The sequence below is a fragment of the Rhopalosiphum padi genome, chromosome 2, assembly GCF_020882245.1.
Source record: "Rhopalosiphum padi isolate XX-2018 chromosome 2, ASM2088224v1, whole genome shotgun sequence".
Taxonomy (NCBI): Eukaryota; Metazoa; Arthropoda; class Insecta; order Hemiptera; family Aphididae; genus Rhopalosiphum; species Rhopalosiphum padi.
Genome location: NC_083598.1, coordinates 75,681,668 through 75,706,187, shown reverse-complemented (window position 1 = coordinate 75,706,187; position 24,520 = coordinate 75,681,668). Strand labels below are relative to the sequence as shown.

The window sequence follows — 24,520 nt, the reverse complement described above, 5'->3', positions numbered from 1 at the left end:
TGCGTATAATAGATGGAGTCACGGTCTTATATAAGACCGTGAATGGAGTTATAAAAATATGATAAAAAGCTCGGGGTAGGTATAGAAAAAAATTCCCCTACCAATTAAATATATAATTTTTTTTTTATTATATTGTACATTTTATAATTTTATGTAATTTTTTTTTATAGTTACTTTATGAATAAAATAAATGTAGTACCATAGTATAATAAATTAGGCATGTACATAATAATGTAATATAATAAAAAAAATAATTTAATAGTTAATAAGAAACATAGATATATTATTTTATTAAAAGTATATGCAAGTATACACTATATTGTCTATATTACTACAATAAAAAAGTATTATGATCATTATTCATTAATTTATTATGTATTTAGTTGGCAGTTTGGCACGGGGCTTATTTTCCTAGATTCTTCGTGGAGACATCATATTATTATGTGTGTGTAAACTTGTCTCTTATTTATTCTAATAACTGCATTCTCCCTGGGAATTCTCGAGTGATAACTCAAATAAATTTGCGACGAGTATACTCACGCATGCGTAGATATTAGATAACGTATTTCCATATAATATAATATGAGGTGTTTCAAATTGTTTACATTGGCTATGGTTCCATCAATACTCAAAAGTTTATGGTCTAAGAATACTGTCGTCTACCGTGTTGGCGTGTTCTAACTATTATATTTGATCTATTTAGTATTTTGTGGTCCGAGCTCTCAAATCTCAGTCATGCCTAATGCATTTTTCTGTGGTTATAATTATTTAGTTGGTGATTTTTATGTTTTATTTAGTAGTGAAGTGATAAGTTAGTGTCACGATTACCATCACGAAGTTAGTCTATACTCTATATTAAACCAAGGTTTGTATTTACCTTTATACTTTGTTTAGTAGTTACTATGATTTAGTGTACAGTAATGTTACAAGTTACAACAATAAATAATAATACAATTTTGCGCTGGGTGACAAACTGACAAATTTATGTAATTGCAAATTAAATACTTAAGTTATACTAATATTATTAATTTGTTAAGAATTAATGTGATTGTCTTTTATAAATTATCAAAAAGTAAAATCAAAGTATTTTGCTTACGCACCTACTTGTAAATTGTAACAAATATAACAACTGGTTACTTAACTTATATAAGTACCAGAAATACACCTTTATAATATTATTATCTTATACTTATAATGTCAAATATTGTCTGATTATAATTAGGTGTTCAATTGTTAGGACGAGTGAAAATGGATTTATCAACAGAAGAATTACTTAGCAGAAAAGACATGTTAAAACAATTTGAAAACTATATTGATAATACAAAAACCACGCTTAAGTGTTTAGTCGAAAAAGTTGGATGGACATTGGATGAGACACCAATCAAAGTAAATATTCAATTTTTCACTAATCACTGATCTCTATCTGTAATGAATAGTTATTGCTGATTATAATACTGTGTGGAATTTGTTTGAAAAGTAAATTATAAAGTTTTAACAATTGTATGGCATATTTTGAAGTTGTTTTTTTTATACTTAGTGAGTAATTAACATTTGTGTTAGTTCTCAAAGATCAAAAGTTTATATTAGTAAAAGATTATTTTAGAATAATGTTTCCTAAACTTTCCCTTCAATTTAGAGATTGGAAAAATACTTTTAGATCCCAAAACATAAATAATAATAAGATTATTGTTTTATTTTATTATATCCATAGGGGTGTCTACAGTGATTTTGAGCCATTTATTTATATGTTTTCTCAAAACTAATATTAATTACTATTATAGCTTTAATTTTTATTTATGATTTGTACTTTTCTATTACATCTTGCTGTTTATCTTCATAAGTTTTTTCACGCAAATTTAAAATATTTTAAAATCTACCATATATTTTATGAAATATTACATTTTATTTAAGTACCTAACAGCAGTTTTAATAAGGAACCCTTGCTCAAGAATTTCAATTTTATAGCCTCAATTATAAAATGTCAGGCATATCAGGTACCCTTCTAATCATAATTATTATACCTACATGTGTTGTCTTCGTTTTAAAAATGTACAAAATAGTAAATTTTTCTTTCAGAATAATTCATTTTACTCTGTCATACATTTTTATGCACTTGCTTTATTTATAATTGTTTAATTTGCTTTTAGGATAATTTTGTGAAGTGTCCATTAAATAGTGAACACAGAATGTCGCCATCTAAACTCGAGAGTCATTGTCAAAAGTGTTTATTGAAAAAAAATGGATATGATTCATCTCATTCATTTTATCCTTCTTATAATTTATCAACATCTTCGGACCGGACTGTGACAATTGGTATATTTATCAATGTATAATATATATACATATATTTTAATACTTAATGATTACATATATTAATACCATTATTAATTTACGCTTTAAGAATTAATATTGTTTACTTTTTATGATACATTTTTAAACTTTTGTATTTTTTTCCGCTTACATACTTGAAATATGAAAAAATACTTCATTCTTTGGCATGGTTGCATAGCCATTGATTTACTGATAAATTCAATAATATTATCTTTATGATTCAAAAAATTGATTATTTTATAATTTATTTAATTATTTTTGTTTTTTATTTTTGTTATACTTAATAAAGAAATTTCTTATCATAACCTGTTACAGATGAAATTACTCAAATGCGTATTTTGGAAACTGCCTACAATGAATCAAATTTGACTTTAAGTTAGTAAAACTAGAAATTTAATTAATGTTATTTATTGAGTACATCAATAATATTATTTTTATAACAGCTAATGAATCTTTTTCAGATATGATTAAAGAATGTTTGGTACAAGATATTTTACAATATTTCATTGTACATTACAAAAAAAACATTTATATCCTTTTTAACTATTCTATTTGATAATAATAATTATTATAGTGTTTTGTTATTACTCCAACTATGAATAATCGTACCTACTAATTTCAACAGTTTTTCAAATATTTGTTCTTTTTTTAAAATTTGACAAAAAAAAAATTGGATTTATATCTTGCTTGAAGAAAATTATTATACTTTCTTTTATAATTGAGGTAAATAAACCTCTTATAAGGAATCTTTATTTATTAGCTATTTTTCATTCATGTTTTATTTTTACTGTAAACATTATCTATATTTCTACTACAAAATTATTTAAAAAAGTGTCGTATTTTTATTTTAGATATAAACCTTAAGCCTAGAGAAGTTTCCCAAAGTATTGAACGCTATGCTTGTGATTTTACTCCTGATGAGAGAAGGATATTATATGATAGTGCTGTAAAATACACCAGACCGCCTAATTACAAGGATGTTAAAAATGATTTTACAGGGTAATATTTGAGTAAAATATATTAATTATTTTCAATCATTTTTTAAATAAGTTATTATTTATATTGACCTTAGTGAGGATGTTTTCAATAAAACTGATGATAAACCTAAAACCGAACTTGAGCTTTTGCAAGAGCAGAGAGACTTAAAACGTAGAAGAGCTGCTTATCGTGGAAAACGAGTTCATACAAATAGAAAATCTTATGTAGAAGTAAGTTAAATGCTTCCAAGTTATTAGTATTATAATTAATTATTTTGATTATTTAGGTTTTAAGAGAATTAGTTGAAGGATTAACAAATAATTTGTCTCATTCAGAAGATAAATTAGTGGGCATTCAAACTTCAAATACTGTTACAGAGTCTACACCAAATGCCCGTTTTATGTACAAATATGAAGGTAATAGAAATTATAGTGGTAATCCATACACTCGTTGGCTTGATATTAAGACAGAGGAATCTAAATTATTAAAGTATTGTCAAAAGAAGAGTGAGAGTTCATATCAAGATGTTTCTATGTCTAAAATTCATTGTAAAGATAAAACTGGTTTTAAAAGATCAAGAAAAAGTAGATCTAAATCAAGATCTAGAAAAAGTAGATCTAAATCGAGATCAAGAAAAAGTAGATCCAAATCAAGAGAAAGAAAACCATCAACTGGTGAATTAAAATTAAAAAGATCTTGGAGATCTAGGTCCCGCTCATTATGTAAAGAAACCAAGTATAAGAGACCTAAAATCTGTTCTAAATCCAAAGAAAGTATTTATACAGAAAATAAACATAAAAGATCTAGAAAACATAAAACTCAATCGAAATCTAAAGAAAGTGAGTCTAAAAGAATTAGAAGTCAATCAATATCTATAGAAAGTACACACAAAAGATCTAAAAAGCATAAAACAAGGTCTAAGTCAAAAGAACCTGAAAAGGTTAAATGTTCTAGGAGCCTTGCTAGTTATAATAATTTAGTTAGTGAAAAAGACTCCACACTATTATTTAAGTCAAGTAAAACTCATAAAAAGAAAAAAAAGCATAAAAGTAAGAAAAATCATTCTAAAAGTCCTAGAAGATCTCATAAGAATAAAAAAAATGTTATTGACGTTTGTGAAAACATTAATGACGAAATATCAAATGATAATGACATTATCCACCCCATCAATAAGTCATAAATTTTTTCATATTTTATTAACATTAAGCATTTTTTGTTGAAAGTTAAGTCAATAATTTAATATGATTTAATGATTATAATAAAAAAAAAAACTTATTTATATTTAATAAAAACGTATCTTTTCAAAAATTGTAATTTCACTTTACAATTTTAAATTATAAAAACCTTTTGAACTTTTTTTTATATATTTTTAATCGAATAATTAATTATTTAAATGTTGAACTGTATTAGTATAGTATATTATATTCTCTTATAAGTGAAATCCGTAATAGTATAATGCAAATATATGTTGTATACAACTTCTATTCTTGGTTTTCCTGTTTCAAATACACAAACTGGTTGTACAATTTTAATAAAATGGTTTTTGTATTTATTATGCAATAGTTTAATTTTTTTCTTCTTAGGAGCATTCAGATATTAATATATTATATTTGATAATATATAATGACACTGAAAGATATTTTTTCCCAGAATTAAAATTCTATATTGTATATGATAAATTTAACTATGATATAGTCATATTTTACATAACTATGCAACTATTATGGAACATTAATATTATATTTACTTTACATATTTCTTAAGAGAAAAACAATACCAATCTAAACAATGGCAACTTATATATTATTTACAATTTATGAAATATATTTGTAAATATTCTATTGTCATAGGTTTGCTAATGTAGATTTTAGAGAGTGTATCATGTTAAAATATGGTCTTTTAATAAACTAATTTATTACAAAAAAACATAAGTACGTATACAGTATTATATTTTTTTTTTTATGTCATGATTTATGCTAAGTGAACATATCTATAGTGATAACTTGGTCTGTGAATTTGTAGGAAAGTGCATTTTTTTGGTGATTGTGAAACGTAGCTTTGTAAGCATACAATTTGAATTATGTAACAACAAATCCATTTACAAAACTATTATTTTGCATTTTTTGACATTTTTAATTTTTAGGTCATTTTTTTGTCATTTTTTCCTTTTTTAGTTCATTTTTGGTATTTTTAATTAAATTCTATTAATTAAGGTCTTTGAAAACCTTTTAAACTTTTTAAAAAATGTTTTAGGCAAATAGCATTATTAAAGAATCAATAAATTTCAAAATCAAAATCAAAATTCATATAAATCAACTTTTTAATACATTTTCATGTATATAATATACTAATATCATTATACAAATTAAATTAAAAACCATTTTAAGTGCATTTTGTTCTATAATTTTTGAAATTTTTAATGTGTTTTTTGCATTAAATTCACAGCCCTAGAGATAACATAAATTATAAATTTGTTTCATGTTTTAAGACAATAAATAAGAGTAATATTGTATAAGTAATGGTTAGTTTATTTGATTTTATTGACAATCAATTGAACAATTTGCCTTTAATGTTTAAACACTTTAAGCTATTAACTTTATTAAGAAATATTTTTAGTACTGATAGAAATCAACATTGACGAAAGATAAAAAGTTCTCTGGCAGTAGAAAACATTTATTTTTGACTATAAAATTTGTTTTATACTGCGACTAAAAAAAATAATTTATATTGTATTATCGAATTTTTCAGTAAATATAACTACGATGGTAATTTGTTGCCTAGGGCTGAAACATAGAAAAAACATAATGGACTGAAGGGGATATTGTATTGAAATTGTTTACATACTAAAATGATGATAACACGGCGTTCTAGGTAGGCAATTTAGCTATACTGCCGTCGTGGGTCCATTTTCCCGGTATCTCATTATTCGTTATAAAAATGAATCTGTGCGTTTGGAAGTAAGGTGATAATTGGAAATACCTAGAAAAATATATTAAATTTTATTATATTCTATACTGAATTGCATTTTGTAGGTAACTGAGAATTAAGTAAGTGTCAATAAGATAAATTACTTGTGTTATTTAGGCAACACAAACATGTATTATTTGCAGTTATACCAATTATACCAAAGAAAGATTTTACTAAATTTTGTGTTTTACAAATTGAAATACTACAGTATAAATATACATATTATTTACTATTGTATTATAATTAAATACAAATAATATAATAAATTACGAAGAATTCTACTCTAAATTAATGAAAAAAACCCGACTTGAATTTAACAGATTTATTGCAGTAGTTTCTTTTGACATCGAACCGTCGTGATACTACACTCGATATTTACTGTACAGTAGAACAGTAGATCTGCAGGTGTTTTTGTTGGGTATAAACAATTTAAACTCACACAATAAGATTTGTAAGTATTGTAATTACATGCAATACGAATAATGAATAAACGATTAAACGAAAAACAAACTATTTTTTTGTACACAAAAAAGGTATTTTATATTATATTATAACATACCTATTATAATATAATATAAGAAAAGCAATCTTCATAACAATAAACAACAGGTATAAATTAACAAAAAACAATAAAAAAAATACTTAAAAACTACTGTGACATGATAGATGGACGAGAAAGTGGGAAAGAGAACCGATGGCGTTCGTGAGAATTGAACAATATTGTGACCACTGGTCATCTATATATTCTGCACGTTACCGCGCAGGTCCCAGGCGGTCGAGTGCAGTGTTGGACATATAAGGTAGCGGTCGGCCGCGGGTAATCGGCCGACGGGTTATTGGGGGCTAAAATTTGGTGTCCAATATGTCGTTTCGCCCCGGTTAGGCTAGGTTAGGTCGAATTCAAACGGTCCGCCGCCAATGACGTAGGTACACCGATGCGCCCAGAAACGATGCGATCGGTCGCAAGATGTCTTGCTACACCGCAGTGCCACGGACGCCACCAATTGACCGAATCTGCGCTACTGCTGCCGCCATCCGCGGGTACCGGTGAGTTGTGTCGACTTAACCATAGCCGGTTAGGTATAGTTGTCCTCAGTGGCTTAGAGCAGTGCTTCTCAAACATTTTTGTCATTCCCTCCTAAATTTAATGTAAAACTGTTAAGTCCCTTGTAACAGGAAACTGTTAAATCATAATCATTAATTATATACTAAAATTACAATTTCACGGCCCACCAGTCATATAGCCACGACCTCCAGTTTGAGAAGCACTGGCTTAGAGTGTTTATATTTAACAGAAATTAATATTTTGTTTATTATAATGGCATTATGCCACACTATACATTATGTAATATGTATATGAATATAATATTTATAAAAATAATTTGGAAGTTAGCGGACCATTATAAAATTAATTTTTTCAAGAATAATATTTATAAAGAGTATTATTTTAAGTACAGTTTACTATTTGAAAGATTAATTAAATGTATAGTACAATATATTAATATTATAAGGCTAAATACGTTATCGCATTTACTAATTGTGATAATGTGATGGGAAAGTTAAATGGATTTTAAAAAATGATAATGAAAAACAGTTTACTGATTCGCTTGACCAGACTTGGGTCGGACTGATAATAATATATACGACACAGGCCATCTGGAAAATTTTTGTTTGCAGATAGGTTATTTCGTTTCCACACGCGCGTGTACTTATCATATTCACATTTTATTGTAATTTTCAGATAGGTAGTTGAAAATAAAAATGGCGTTAAAAATAAAAACTCATCGATGCTCAGACTGTCTGTTTCTCTACAATTGTCGCACCACTATTAAGTTTTAAATAATTAAATCATTATTATTAATATTAATCAACGATTGGCGTGCTCAAAACATATAAATTATAAAGTGTTTAAAAATATTTAATAATTACCTATATATATATATCTGTTTTATACCTAAAGACTTAGTTCGTGAAATTACATTCGTGAATGTGAATAATGTAAGCACGAACGGTCGAGATTGGCAACTGTGAAATGTAACCACTGGCCGCGTATAGTTTTTATTACAATATTTTTATATGAATCACACTCGTATTTTTTATGGACTCGTCTTATACCCTACGGTATACGGTATATAATAATTATATATTGTATATTAACTGTCTTTATTTGACCGATATCCAGTTACAGAAACTGTAACGGCATTAAATATAGGTATGTTTTTTTTTAATGTTTAAAGAAAAAAATTTCAATGAAAAAAAAACAAAAAGTTTATTTCAGCACTTTTTTGATTTTTATTGAATTACCGTAATAATATGCATTTTTACATTGTAGTGCAATATAAACCAATATATGCAGGATACGGGTGCTCTTATCAATTGTGTTGGTATAGGTGTATAATATAATGTATAATATTATACATTAGAGACAACCGCGACGACAATTGTACGCGCGATTTTCACCATGACACCTGTACCGTATGTATACACAGAGTGCTCCAGGTAATTGACTACACTAATTTTCTGATTTCGAATTTGGGTTTTAAACAAATCATTTTTGTATATTTTGAACTGATTGCCACTACAATTTTAACAGCTTTAGAATTGAAATGTTTAATATCCGATGCGAACCATGATTTTAAATGGCACCTTCCTCTTGGCGACGTTTTTGCTTTTATTTACCTATATATTCTATTTGTCAAACTTTAAATGGCTATTAATAATAATAAAAATGTATTTAATATTATATATTTATAAGTATTCAAATTGAAATTTGTATAGAAAAATGTTCTACTCCTGATTATCCGAGTAATTGAAATTGACAATGTAGGCGTATTATCATCTCAATAAAAAATAGTAAAACGTAAAATAAAAAAATACCATAAGATTTGACTAGGAAGTTTGTTAGTCATTTAATCGGATCACTAAATAATATAATAAATTATAATAAATTGAAAAGTGAAACGAAGAAAGATAGTCAACCGCGAAACGTGTTAATCGTCGTGCACTGCACTTAATTATTGTGTTTTATTAGTATTACACATACAGCTGACATTATTATGTGTAGTAAAAAATAAAAACACCCAAGGGAGATGTCTATGTACATAATGGTTAATCACAACATGTATATATATTGTCTATATACAGAATAATTCACTTAGCATGTTCAGCCCCCATTTCTTACTTTAATGATGAATTTATTAGATTCTGATTTTTGAAATTCTAATACTTAAAGATTAGGAGTGCCATGTAAAGAGATTAATTCCTCAATGAGAACTAATTTTTGTCTAGTAAATTATTGTTTAGATATGACTTTTAAAAATACTGATGCATCCAAAATTAAATTCAAATGAGTAGTTTTTGAGTTCTTCAATTTATGTATAGATGCTAAGAATAATAGGTCCGTGATAATGGGTTAAGAAGATACGGAGACAATATGATCTGTAATCATTTTCGAGCATATAGTAAACAGTATAGGTACAGATATAAATCATTTTTATTTTTTTGTAAATCCAATTTTATGGACTATTTATTATTTATCCTTAGTTTTATACACATTTTGATAAATTAGAAACTATTCTTTCAATTATCGATTTAGATTAATTAGGTAACATTTCAAAAAAATAGTTAAATTAACAATTTATTGAAAAAAATAATTGCTCTCATTTAAAAAAATGAAGTTTGTTTCGCCTGCACAAGACACTTATTTAATGGTATAAACAATTGAAAAAATTGAAAATATGACATTTCGTTAAGTTTATTTACAAATTCCAAAAATTGGAATAAATCTAATATTAAAGAAAAAACGGGGGTGCTTGGTGAATCATCCTGTATATTTTATATATTACATAATTAATTCAACGAGCGTAGGGTGATGCTCCTCCTTGTCGACGACGGCGAAACGGACAAATGAATAATGGGTCTTATTAACGCGTGTCGTCGAGTTTGCACGTATATACTTATTTATATAATATTATAATATATAAGGTAGGTATATCGGCGCGGAATAAAATACAATCGAATAATGTATGGGAAAAAAACAAGACGAAACGGAAATAGGGAGAAATTATTAGATAATTCGCCCACGCTCATAGTCAGTGTAAAATACACGGGTAAGTGCGCGCGTGTACACACGGCCGTATAATATTATACGCCGAGAAAATCAAAAACCCATTATATTGTTGTTATTATAAAACGCGCGTGCGGTATACTTTTTGCGCCTGATACCTGTCCGGCGCCCAAGTATATAAGGACTTGGGGCCCGACTTCTAAGGCGCTTGTTGACCAGCACTCGTACGCGTAACTCTCGCTGTGCTCTCGTATAATTTATTGTATTATTACAATCGTGTAATTATATTATTATTTACGGCGAGCGAGTATTGAAGTCTGCGGAGTCCTGAGCCCGCGTCCAACACACTACGGGATCGATATAATAAACCCGAAATATATACGAATACGATTGACATCGGTAATAATAACAAATACGATTCGATCGATATCTGGTCAGTACAAAATATTTTTGCAACACAGAAAACCGTCGCAGAGATGACGGGCGGCGCGCTTTATTATGTATACGTGTGTGCGGTCGCGAGGATTTTGTCGTGTTCCGCGGCCGGTTTGCAGGACGGACAGCATTTCCTCAGCACGCTCTTGGAGAGGTTCAAAGAAGGATCGAAACCGCCTTCTCATTTCACCCCGGGTAAGACGACATTAGAGTTTAGACTTCGTGATATATTATATTGTTGCTATCGTCATATTACACTCACCATCAGTCGGGATGCTTGGCGACGAAATAAATAAAATGTCATGCAGTCGTATAAGTATAATATTATACTATATAAAATTAGTTTTTTCGTAAAAATGAAGATCCGAAGTTATTATAAGTGTTTACCCACACCTACGCAGGTTTAAATTACGTTTATTGTAATTTGAAAATCAGTGGGCGCACCATGATATTTTTTTTTACAACTGTGATACGCGGAATTTAGGACATTTGCCTTTCACGTTAAATAATATTATTTTTTATCATCATACGTGTTCGCTTTTAAAGTGGTTTTTTATTGAACCATTTAAATATAATATTTTACATCGATAAATATATAAAATATAAGAAAAACTGGAGTAAAAATATTCTATATTGCTATTTAATAGAAATAAGACAACACGAAATAATAATTTATTATAATATAAATCCGGTGGAATTAAAGAACGTTGGATGAATAAGGACAAATAAAAGGGATGTCATTTAAAACTATAATAATAATGTAGATAAGCAATGATGTTGAAGGGGAAGTAAGATAGAGTTGGATAGAAGAGAAGAAAACTAGATACTAGTGTTTTAAATTATTATAATGTCTATAAGATATGGTAGAGACAAATATTACTAAACAAACATAGCAAATATATAAATGCAATTTTTACATAAACTCGTTAAAATTAAGCAAGTACTTCGAGTAGTCAACATAAAAATAGTTTAAGAGTAGGAAAAAGTTTACATGCACAAAATTACAACAACCAAATATGTGGTGGTTATTACATTTAACATGTTCATTTTTTTTTTTTATGTGTTTGAGACACTATTTCGTTATGATTGAGTGTCCTAAGTTTCAAACATTTTAAATATTAAAAATGTCATTTTCAAAAGGTAGTACATTAAATGTGTCATTTTGAATTTCCATAATAATCTTTATATCTAAAAATAATGGACAGAAAATGTTTTTGACACGATTAAAGAAAATATATTTTGTACAATATGCAGTAAATTTTAATTCAGAATAAACAATACTAAAGATTTTTTTATTTTTATCACTTTTTAGTAACTATTATTATATACAAATAAAATTTATTCTAAGACAGTATAATCGTATTTTAGGTAAAATAAAAAGATTTGGAATTACTTAAATTATTTTCGAATTGAAATTCTCTTTTTTTTAAGCCACTGCACATACATTTCAAATGACTTCTATTTAGTACTATAAAATGGTCTCAAAAATAATTGGTCTATCCAAAACCATTTAAGAATTACAGGTCAATTCTACAGAAAAAAAATTTACATATTAAAATGATTATTTAATATTTATATTATTTAGAACTGATATTATAATTGTAATTTGGACTTTAAGAAGGAATAAAAGTTCTAGCTATTATTTTGAAAGGCTTAGACTGACGTAAGCACTTAGCTATAATAATAACAGATGGAGCTGGACATTATTTATTATTTTGTATTTATTAAAGGATAAAAACAAAATTCATTTTTATCTTTACAATCATATTATTGCATATGCCGAGGTTCACAGACGTCCATTAGAGTTTAATAGTTCCTTAAATATTTAACAGATTCTCTCACACATCAAATAGTGACTCATGAATTCATGATTGGTCCATTAAATTTTAACGAGTCGTTAAATTTATGAAATGTTTGCGCAACAACATGGTACCATTAAGTCTAACCTAAAATCTACTTAGTTTGTTAGCTTTTATCCATATAATATTTAAACGGCTTTGGATACATTAATTTGTTACTTATCTGAAAAATATAATAAAATAAAGATGTCATTTATTATTAAAATCAACAAATAAAATCATAGAGGTATACGTTTTCAAATAATTTCGTTATTAATTTATAATAGTTATATTCCAAAACTATTTTAGTTTTTAAAACATTAAAAAAAAATTTCGATTTGTGTATATTATATTCTGATACTTATAGAAGTTATAATATAAATAATGCATATTATATTCCAGTATTGAAGAGGTCAATTTCCGTTTGCTGTTGGTATTGAATAGAATAAAAATGTGTCAATTACACCTCGTAAAATATTCATTTGATTTATTTTATCAATTTCCGTTACATATTTTATATTTACCAATAAAGACTCGTTTGTTATATTTTTGTGATCGAGTATAATAATTTTATTCAAAAAAATATATTATTTATAATAATGTATAAGTATGATTTGAATTTGAAATTTCACTCGTTTTTTTTTTTTTTTTTTTTTTTTTTGTTTTAATTAAATCATGAAAAATATTGGTTTTTATATAAAACCGTACCCTGATATAGATGATTATTATTGATTACACATACTGAACATGGAAATGCATGATTTATCAGCGTTAATAACCATGTTTCAGAAATTCCATTTTTGCAGGTGGCTATAACTGATAAGTTTATAACTTTATTAGTAGTTAATTATCACTTATTAATTGGGTCCTTATTTTTCGTTAATGTGCTTTTGGAGTGAAATTATATTCTGAAGGTTTGTAATTTGTATAAACGCATTGCACTATTGTTGCCAGCGTAGGATAGGCAAAGCTTACCGAGTTTTTGAATTTTTAATGTTTGATTACATTTACAGCTCCTGTACAGTTTATAATAATTCCATTTTATTAAATTTTATACTAATGTTTGTTCTAATTTATCATTATTATAAAAAATTAAATAATGACCAGACAACTAATAGCTAGCTCATAATTTGAGCGGCCAACCGAGATTATATAACCTAACCTAACTGAGATTTTCTCGATAGCTCGCCGTCCCAATCCATGCCTGTTTGCAGTATCGAGTAACGGCAAAATGTTAATATTTTATGATTTAAAGTAATTTAATTATATCAACTATTAATTAACAAAAATTGAAATGTATTATGATGTTATGAGTTATGCTTATGAGTTAGGACTGTATAAACCAAATTGTATATTGCATATTGACAATTTATCCTTGTTTAATATAATAAACATATACTTTAAACAATTTTCTCTCGCTCCTCCAAGTATAATATTATTAAAATTCTAGAGGTAAAATTATTATTTTTTTTTTATTTATCATTTAAATTAAATATTTCAAGAGCATGAATTCTATGCAATTGTAAAACTCCACTTACCATAAGTTATCGTAATGTCTTGATAATAATTGTCTTTCGTTGTTATTGATAATTATATCGGGTACCTACATCCTACGAGTAGTTATTTGCATTTGTCTCCATAGACACAATTGAGGCATAATTTAGGTGAACAAAACACCGAATTAATTAATCGTGTATTGTGTAAATATGTTCAAAAGCTATATTTTACGAGACTTGTTAGGGTTGATGATTTTCCCCAGACACATTTGTACATTCAGAAAGTCAGAAAAACAGGACCTATTGTCGTGCTTAATTTGTTCTCGGGAAGTCAAAGTATGAAAACATCACATGTAATGGTATATATGATATACATATTTTATTTTTGTGTATGTATAGAGAGGCCCTACCAAGTGCCAACTGCAGATGGAACTGTCATTTGAACATTACTTTTACATGGCTGCGATCGCAAATATCTAGATTCAATAGAAGTCGTTTTAAACATGATGTATGCATAGCAATGACTGTTTGAGAGTACTCTCCTAAATCGAACATTATAATAAATGATAGATGGGCTACCACGTCGCACCCAGATTCATCATATTATAGCAATCCAATATATTTTGAAATGCATACACAATACATAATATATTATGGATTAATCCTACATTTCGAAATAAAAAAAAACCATTTTATTTAAAAGCTGGACTTTAAGTAATACCTATATGTCTTATATATTATGGTTATTGCATTAAATAGAGACTATTTTTTTTCTGATGCATCTATTCTATATGATATCGATAAAGTATATAATATATACTAGTACACCAAGAATAAAATAATATTATAATAGATGATATTTGTTAGATTTTTTTTTATTCTGTAATTATAATTACTTAATATAATCTTCATCACCATCACGCAATAATATTTGTATTTTCGGTTCTACATAACTGCGTTTTAAATAATTACGCGTACTATGGTGGTTATGAGTTATGATTTATGAATATACACGTATTTCAATTTTTCACGATTCGCTAGGTACACCATTGAAATACATATATTATATTTAGTTATTTACGACGTTTTCAAAAAGCTTATGTAGTAGGACATTGAATTAACATTTCCTTGTAATATATTCCGTACTATGATAGTTATTAGTTCGTAATAGGCCGTGTTTATTTAATTTGAACGCAGTTTGGATATAATAAAATAATAGACACGGTTTTGTTATACATATATATATATATATAAACGTGTAGGTACCTATGTGTTGAAAAGAAATAGCAGATGTTATGCGCTCTGTGGTTATATTAGCTCTTCAAACGTAAAAAAGACCCGTAAAAATGGCAAATATAACAGATCTGTAGATCGAAAAAATAAAAACATATATATACATCAATATTGGGTTTATCGTTCAATATTAGTTCACTGACTACATGTTAGTAAACAAAATTGTATATTTATATAAAAAGTACAGTACGAGTTTTATCATCGAGTGGTGTGAAAACTATAGGAAATTTGAACGTTTCTTTTATTGTTTTTAATAATAACTTATAAATCACGCCGTATAGGTCATGGGGCTCAATGAAAAATATTTAAAAAAAGTTTGTTATCGGAGGCAGTAGGTCTTATAGTTTAAGACAATAGTCAACTATTCCGACTATCACGATTGACAGATAATAGTAAATTTCTAGAATACAATAATATAGCAATTTGCATTACTCGATTATTTATTACGCGATCGATCGACAATGGTAAAATTAATTTTTATTAAGGTCGACATATATATTTCTAGAAAGATTGACCAGTCAATCGCGATCCGACTTTTGGTGTGACCCTTGTCTTATAGTAAGTTATGATTGTTATGAAACAATACATTAGGTAAGTATATTGTGTTCATTTGAGTGTTGTGTGAAAGTGAAACGATTGTTATTGATGCTATAGTATTTGCATAAAAATGATGTATTTTTGAACACTTAACCAAACTATTATAGTATAACCAATCTTACCACTCGTAACCCATTAACCCATCATGTGTTATATGTAGTTTAAAATAGAATAAAAATATTTAGTAGGTTGTGTATACATACGTTTTATTTATGTTAACAGATATGTATCCAGAATTGAGTTCGCGGTTATACCAAGGAGATATAGTACTGCCAGTTTCAAGGAATGCTATCATGTCAGATTACTATAAATGGCCCAAGGCAATAATTCCTTATACAATCCATTATAATTTTAGTAAGTAAATTGAATTATAAATAAAAAGCAAATAAAACTTGATAATAAATTGTATTCTATACGTAGTTGATGCCCAAAATCGGTTTATCGATGAAACAAAAATACGATTACTATTATAAAATATATATTTTTCGTTCTGAGCGTGTAATTTTAGTTTTTTTTCTCTTCTAGTTTATATAAGTAAATATAAATTACTTTAAAAGCTTTTAGGTTTTAGTAAAAACGGTGCCTTGAATAACCCCATTGTAATGCGCCACCCGTCTCTTGCATTTAACGTTTACTTCACATTTAATATTTATAGTATTAAAGCTTAATTTTTAAAACGTAATTATATACTTTACTGGGTTTGCCGAGGACTTCGATTATTATAATAAGATTATGTATATTAGGTATGTACATAATATTTATAATATATAGTACTTATTCAAACTACTCGCTGAGTGTATTCGTCTTCGTTAAAATTAACATATTTTAAGTAAAGTTTTTAAAACTATTTCTGTATTGATAAGATTCACATAATAATAACATTAATAGTTTCTAGCATTCTTCGATTTATATTAAAAAATTTAGAAAGGCATTGTAATATTTATCTAAGAGTACCTATAAATATTTTAAAGATCGAATTATTTCCACGAAGTGTTTGTTCAATATATGTATATATGTACCTTTCAAAAGAAGTGACAGATCTAAGTTGAGTGTGCCCGAGGACCGAACTCCAGTCCTAATATTATAGATGTAAATTGTATACAGAGTGTATATATATTAACGTGATTGATCGCCGAGTGGGAAATCCTATTTGAAACGTCTGACACTTGAATAGGTGCGAAAAATTTGTAAGGAATCGCAAAAAATTGGTATTGATTGACGTGTTTATGTGAATTAGCTTATTGTTATCGATAAATCGATTGGTGTCTTTCCATCACACTCCAACTTTATTCTACTGCAGATTTGGTCCAAACAGTATAACTGTCGACGGTCCAGGGTTTAATTTTAAAACTGTTTTCTTCACGATTTGTTTGCTTGTTCCATCGCTAATGCAGCACAAGACGAACGATCCAAGATCCGCATGGCAATGGACACGATTGAGTCGAAGACGTGCCTGAAGTTTGTCGACAAGAACGGCGGGAACGCGACGCAGCTGCTGAAGGACGTCGGACACTCGGAGTACGTGCATATCGGCCGTGAGCGGAACAAGGGCTGTAACGCCATGATCGGCTACCACCGGGAAATGAGCGGCCCGCACAGCATGAACTTAGAGGCACCGTCGTGCATCTCCTACCAAGGAACGGTGCAACACGAACTCCTGCACGTGGCAGGACTGCTCCACGAACAGGCTCGCGCCGACCGTGACAATGCAGTGATCATTTATTGGGAAAACATCGACAAGAGTAATTATTTAAAAATATTATTTCACAATAGATTATTATTTTTACAATATTTTCATAAGGGTTTTTTTAAAAATCAAAAAAGTAATAAATGTGTTATGACATATCAACTACTAAGCTCATAGGTGTGTGCATGCAGTGTACACAAGTATGGAGTTGAACATTTTGAATTTTCACAATGTAATCCAATCTTTAAAACCTCAGAAACTTGAATTCGAATTTAAAATGTATTATATGAACATACAATTATATATTTTATTATTATATATCTTCTGAAAATATGACTTACCTATACATCATCATTTTTATTATCAACCTTATTTTAAACACCACTTCCTCATTTTTGATAATTCCCGAGCATACCTCTGACTTTGAGCCTTTGAACACGTTTAAGTTGTAGGTTTCGTAATCCACTTGACAGAGGCTGCTGGGTGTCAAAAACCACACACATACATGACACGTATATTAGTATACGATAATTTCAAAGGGTACGTATAATGATACAATTCTGTGTACCTATTATACAGAGTTTATATTGTATTACACTACGATATATTTAATAGGTTCTGTGTGACTGTGTGTGTATATATTTTAAATTTATATATATACGAGGAATGTGTAGTAATACGATGTGTAATACGATACCACTGTAGGCTCGTAGCCAGGATTTTATTTCGATGGAAGGGGGACGGTCCATTTGAAAAATCATCGTTTGAACTTTCAGTATATAATATTACAAAACGAAAATATATGTTAGAGATGAGTTTCAGATGGTTTTGGGACCCATATCACTTTCTTAACTATAAAAGTTATATATAATACACCATTAAAAACAGTTTTAATTAGAACGACAGTAATACTTGATTAATATTATTATTATTATTATTATTTACTGTGGTATATTTTCGGACGATTTAATACTAATCTAATATTTAATTAAAATCCAATGTCCTATACAAAGATCTAGGCTATACGTTAAGTTTTAATACAGATACCTATTAGTTTAACTAAACAAATTATTCCCTTTATTTCATTTTTCACTTTCGAAAGTCTTGCAAAGTCAGTCAATCACGTTTTCAAATATATGTCGGTATGCAAACGTTTATCATAGTAAAAGTTGTAGGACGTTTTAAATATTATGTTATGTATAGATAGGGATTAATAATATCTATTTAATATAGTATTTCGTCTGTACTTTGTTGGTAAATAATTTTGTACAAAACCTTTGAAGCTATACTCTTGAGACGCTGTCGTTATTTATAGAAATAATATCTACGAGTATTTACCTATATAAACAGTAAAACGAATAATTACAATCTGATACGAATATTTGTTCTTGTAGTAAAATATTAATAATATGATATGATATTTTCAAATTATTATTATAATTTTAGATTCTGAAGCGAGTGATGAATGTATTGATTTTATCATATTGTGTACTTTTTTTTTGAGTACACGATAAGTTGTCGATAAAATGCTATAATTTTAAAAAATGGGGGGGGGTTTGGATACCAAACTGGATCTTTTTTGTACTTTTGAGAGGTCAAATTTAAAAATTCTCAGCACTTATTTTTATAATCGAAAAAACAAACAAAAATTAAGTAAAAAAGGAAATTCGTAAAATCAATTTGTTTTTTGATGTAACACAAAAACAAAGAAGATAGGTACTTGAAATTTTCTTCAAATGTTTATATTTTTGTTTTTAATTTACGATAACATTTTCAAAATATTTTGACTATTTTTAAGCTATTTATAGATATAAGAAACTTTCAATTTTTTAGTTTTTTTTTTTTTTATTATAAATGTCAATCAATATTTTTGGAAAAATTATATCATCGTATTTATTATTATAATATTAAAAGTAAAATAATTGACATTGGTAGCTATATTAAATAAACATATCACTTTGGGCTGATAGACCATTACTGCTCAGAATCGTTTTTCGTATACAATGATACGAGATATCATTGAATTCATTTTTAACACACCTATAAATTATAATAGTGACCCACTTGACATTCAATGTATAACAGAGTGGTACCCACTTACTTACCATTTTTTTTAAAACTTATTTAATAAGTAATAACTGTTATTTAAAAAAAAAATACAACTAGTGGTATTTACCTATAGGATTAATCATTATTTTATTTTCAGCATATTGGCCAGACTTTAACAAAGTGCCCGATAATGTCACAACTACTTTCGGTCTACCTTATGATTATACTAGTGTAATGCATTACCCACGTTATGCTTTTTCAAAAAATGGCAAAGAAACCATTGTATCTAAGGTGAGTTATAAAACAAAAATATTTAGCTTAAATATGTATGAACAATATTCGATGTTTTATTAGAATTTGATCAAAGAAAAAATTTACTTTTATTACAAAATTTCACTTGACTGACTCTAAACTTACTAACTATATTATATTTAACTTTTTTAGCACTTAACACTTTATGATTGAGGTTGAAAATAATAGAACTTATTAATTGGGTTTGCATACAATTTGAATAGAACGAATATATTTACTATAACATAATCAATTTACGGACAGGATACAATAACTGATTTGGCACTTATCTCGTGCCATCGTAGTGTCGCTATCCCCCAGTGAAGCTATTGTGTTAAATTTAAATATAATATTGTATTTGAAAGCAATGACAAATCTATCTAATTTTAACCAAACTCGGTTAACTATTGTGTTTGCATAATTTATATTACATATAATTTTAATTCTATGAATACGTTCTCATAATAGTGATCAACCATTTTTTTTAAATTATAGATAAAAAAAAAAATATATTCTAATTTTTCAAGGTTTTGAAATAAAAATTACAAATTGTATTAACTAAAAAAGCAGGAAAAAATATTTTTCAAACATTTTAAAATTCTAGTAGAGACTAAAATATTTTTGCAGATGTTAAACAAATATATTATAAAATTAAACTTTCTACCCAACGGGAATTATACGTATACCAGAATTTTCTAAAAGGTTATGTCGTGTTCTTTTCGTATTTTTGGGGGAAATAAATAGAAATTCCATAGTGGAATATGTATAACTGTTATAAAAATAAATATAAATTCAAAAACATATTTTATGTTATCGGTATTGTTACAAACAATAACTTCCATATTTTTAAACGTATTTACTATTTAATTTAGCACATATTCCAAGTTCTAAGTAAATATTTTTGACTGTTTTATATAAAGCTTTATTAATTTAAAATCTATTATCTAGTACCTGTAATATTTTTTTTAAACTATTCAGTTTATTCAATTTGCTCAAATTACCTTAAAATTATAGAAAGGTAACTTTATTTTATTAGCCAAGTAAATTGTATTTTAATATTATTTAATAACCTCGGTAATTGTATAGAATTTTTATAACGAATGAATTTAAATAAAGAATTATTCTTAGGGTGATATTTAATTCTAAAATTAAATTATCTAGCACTTAAATCGGATTGAACACAGCTAGCTGTCGTGTGTATTTACTAAATTGCGACAAAAGTTTATTTTCAGTAATTAAAAAAAAAATAATAATAATTGTGTGCTCTCGGGAAATATACCAAATGAACGTTATAATTAGATTTGAGTTTAAGCCGATTTTACCATTTAACACAAAGTTTAAAAAAAGGCATAAATGTTATACCTAAGTAAATTTTTATTTGAGAATTACCTTTATATCTTCTCGTATTTATTATTTATAGTTGTTATTATTATTAATTTTAACATTTTTGAAACCAAACATTTGATTTTATTAATATTGCTATAATTATTTAATACAGATTTTATTCGCCAACGACAAATAACAAATTCCATTTTTATTTTCAATTCGTATAGATATTAGTCATGTTTTAAAATGTAGTACTAACATATTCATCTATAATAAATGATATATATATATAATATATATTATTACAAATATTACAAATAACATACCTACTATATATAGTTTAACAAAAGATATTACGCGGATAGAAATACTAGGATTTTTAATGTATAGTAGCAGGTGGTGTTGTTGCTGTCATTGAACTATGAAATATTTAATTTTATATGGTACTTATGAGTGAAATGTGTTATAGCAAATATTTTTTTTTCCAAGCATGAACCAAGTATGAGTTTGGGACAGAGAACCGGAGCCACGATCAATGACTTGCGAAAAGTCAACGCAATGTACAACTGTAATGGAGCAGCTGCAACACCCTATACTAATGCAGGTGACTACCAAGGCGGCGCATATCGCATTTTTTAGTTCAAAAATGAATTATAATTATTGACACTTTGAATGTATTGTAACTAATAATTTTTTTTGCACAATGTTAAATAAAATAAGAAGTAATTTTAATTGTTTAAAATAGTACGCGTTTTTATTAATGTTGTATGATGATTATTAAAACGAAGTAAAAAGTGTAGTAAAATTCTAATACTCTAATTTAAATACATATAGGTATCATTATTCATTACAGTATGTAATTTTATTTAGTTAGATGAGAGACGATCAGTTTACAATATAATTTATAACAATATCGTTACTTAAGTATAATCACTAGGTATCTATAATTTTCAATTTTCAGTATTATAATTATAATAATTATGTATAAAATGTTATAAAAAAAGAAAACAATTTTACTAATATAGGTACATTATATATATTATTAAGTTGATTTTAGTAAAAAAAATCAGCATTTTATTTAATTTCAAAAGTTTTTGCATAATTTTAATTGTATGCATGACAAAATCGTACTTGAATTTTCGATTAAAAACACGCTATATACAGCAATGTTATAAAATATAATATATAAATGTTTATATTGTGAACTACTCTAACTAATCATTAATGATCAATGAGTATTTTAGATTTTTACTTTATAACTATAACTCTAAAAACTGAACTAATATTATTATATTATTGAACTTGAACGTTTCCACGTAAAGCTGGAATGATTTTATTGCATAATGGGTTATTGTTATTAGTATTAGTATAGAGTTACTTATAAATTGTTGAAGTATACAGCGATGGACGAATTAATAACCATTTGTAATATACATAGACAAATAGGTTTTATACGTTATTAGTTATTATATAGATTTATAAGTATTATTATAAGAACAAATTGTTAACACAAGAGAAAAGATGCAATACAGTTACCTATACGATATTATTACATAGTACTTTAGCTGGTGTAGGTCGGTGGTTAAAATCAGAGAGATCTCTGAAATAATGCGGGGAGGTTAATATCTGCTAAGTACAGCGAACCTATACATATACTTATTTACCGTTGTGTGTTATATTTTGTATTACCTATTACTTTTTAACATTTAACATTTCAAATAATTGAAATAATTGTTATTATTCCCGTGTGCCGATGCCGCAGTAATGACAATAATTTATCCATCAAGGTCAAAGTGTTTATGCAGTTCAATGGTAAAATTATAACAACTATTTCAACAAACCATTCTTTCATAACTATACAAAAAAATAATAATAATACATAAATAAATAATTAGCTTCCGGTTGCACGTTCTAATGGCTATTATATGATTCAAGAACGTAATTAATGTTTGATACAAATTAATTATACATTCTGAATATAAACATCTGAATAATAATTATAATAATAGTAATATATGATAGAAGTGTTGGTGACTTAAAGAGCCAATAATAATATTTTAAATGTACAATATTATGAGACAACTTAATAATAATATAAAACACTGTATCGCATACTTCATAATATTATCATATTGTTGTGCACACTGTGCAGTATGATAGAGAGGATGGATAAAAATGAATTAAGAAGCTCCAGATTAGAAGATAGTAAAGACTTAAGAGTAAATAATATGACACTTTAATTTAAATAAAAATAATTAATAGGATGAAAATTAAATAGAATTTTTGATTTCTGCATAAATGATTTCATCAGCCATGAGTCATTTGATTTGAATAAAATTTACATAAAATGTTATAAAAAATAATAAATTATAGTTTACTATAATGTAAATTCCACGATATATCATTTTTAAGTTAACAATATTTATTTTGGTTAAAAGCTTTTAATTAGATACATTCAATTTAAATATTTATATGAAGTATAATGTACAATAATATACGTGAATTGTTGGTAAAAAAGGTTAAAAGTATTTTTTTTTTATTAGTGATTTTATGTAAAGTTTAGGTGCAATAAATTTGCCAAAAGACTATGCACCAAAAATTATTAAATAGATCTGTATATATTGTCTATACTGACTATACTATAATATTATAAAGAGGAAAGATTTGATTGTTTGTTTGTATTGAATAGGCTCCGAAACTACTGAACCGATTTAAATGAAATTAGGTAAATATATAGTTTAAACACTGAGAAAGGACAATAATACTAAAAGAGGGTTGTAAGAGGTTGAAATAGGGGATGGTATATATTATAACACCGTAGCCGCACGGTAAAAAATAAAATAAAAAACATATAAAGTAATTAGACATATTTTTAGTATCCTAACAACCACTTAAAAGAAATAACAAACAATTATTAAACAATTAAAAATACATATATCTGAAGCTATATAAAAAAACCCCTTTTACTCCCTTAGAGGTCGCATTTTCAAAAATCCTTTCTCAGTGCGCCCCTACATTGCTTAAGGAACCGTTGTACAGAATTTCAAGTTTCTAAACCCAGCGGTTCGGTCGAGGCGTTGATGAGTGAATTACTAAATAGATAAAAAAAAATAACATAAATAAATAGATAACTAAAAAAAAAAAAGAAAATTAATTTAGAGTCCAG

At 27.0% G+C, this 24,520-nt stretch overlaps 2 protein-coding genes across 3 annotated transcripts; both read left to right on the top strand.

Annotated features, from left to right (window-relative positions):
- The first annotated feature begins 574 nt into the window (after window positions 1–574).
- LOC132921989 (U11/U12 small nuclear ribonucleoprotein 48 kDa protein-like) lies at window positions 575–4,864 on the top strand. Its single transcript, XM_060985265.1, has 7 exons — window positions 575–865; window positions 1,223–1,386; window positions 2,148–2,313; window positions 2,647–2,706; window positions 3,183–3,330; window positions 3,404–3,539; window positions 3,596–4,864. Exons 2-7 carry the CDS (start codon window positions 1,249–1,251, stop codon window positions 4,487–4,489), a joined length of 1,542 nt encoding a protein of 513 aa, XP_060841248.1. The 5' UTR covers window positions 575–865; window positions 1,223–1,248; the 3' UTR covers window positions 4,490–4,864.
- Window positions 4,865–10,489: 5,625 nt separating this feature from the next.
- LOC132922885 (low choriolytic enzyme-like) lies at window positions 10,490–22,201 on the top strand. 2 transcript variants are annotated; one of them, XM_060986612.1, is made up of 6 exons: window positions 10,490–10,741; window positions 10,804–10,972; window positions 16,224–16,355; window positions 17,396–17,743; window positions 19,895–20,028; window positions 21,844–22,201. In XM_060986612.1, the coding sequence occupies exons 2-6, from the start codon at window positions 10,819–10,821 to the stop codon at window positions 21,991–21,993; spliced, it is 918 nt and encodes a 305-aa protein (XP_060842595.1). In that variant the 5' UTR covers window positions 10,490–10,741; window positions 10,804–10,818; the 3' UTR covers window positions 21,994–22,201. The 2 variants fall into 2 exon arrangements, with proteins under 2 accessions (XP_060842595.1, XP_060842594.1); XM_060986611.1 differs by having other exon boundaries at window positions 10,490–10,972.
- The last annotated feature ends 2,319 nt before the right edge of the window (window positions 22,202–24,520 follow it).

Bases quoted from the DNA above. Each gene is read 5' to 3' on its own strand.
- LOC132922885 (XM_060986612.1), top strand. From the start codon at position 10,819: ATGACGGGCGGCGCGCTTTATTATGTATACGTGTGTGCGGTCGCGAGG. The intron at 10,973-16,223 runs GTAAGACGACAT...TTATGTTAACAG, and splicing joins GCCTTCTCATTTCACCCCGG to ATATGTATCCAGAATTGAGT. The intron at 20,029-21,843 runs GTGAGTTATAAA...TTTTTTTCCAAG, and splicing joins AAGAAACCATTGTATCTAAG to CATGAACCAAGTATGAGTTT.
- LOC132921989 (XM_060985265.1), top strand. From the start codon at position 1,249: ATGGATTTATCAACAGAAGAATTACTTAGCAGAAAAGACATGTTAAAA. The intron at 3,331-3,403 runs GTAATATTTGAG...TATTGACCTTAG, and splicing joins GTTAAAAATGATTTTACAGG to TGAGGATGTTTTCAATAAAA. The intron at 3,540-3,595 runs GTAAGTTAAATG...TTGATTATTTAG, and splicing joins ATAGAAAATCTTATGTAGAA to GTTTTAAGAGAATTAGTTGA.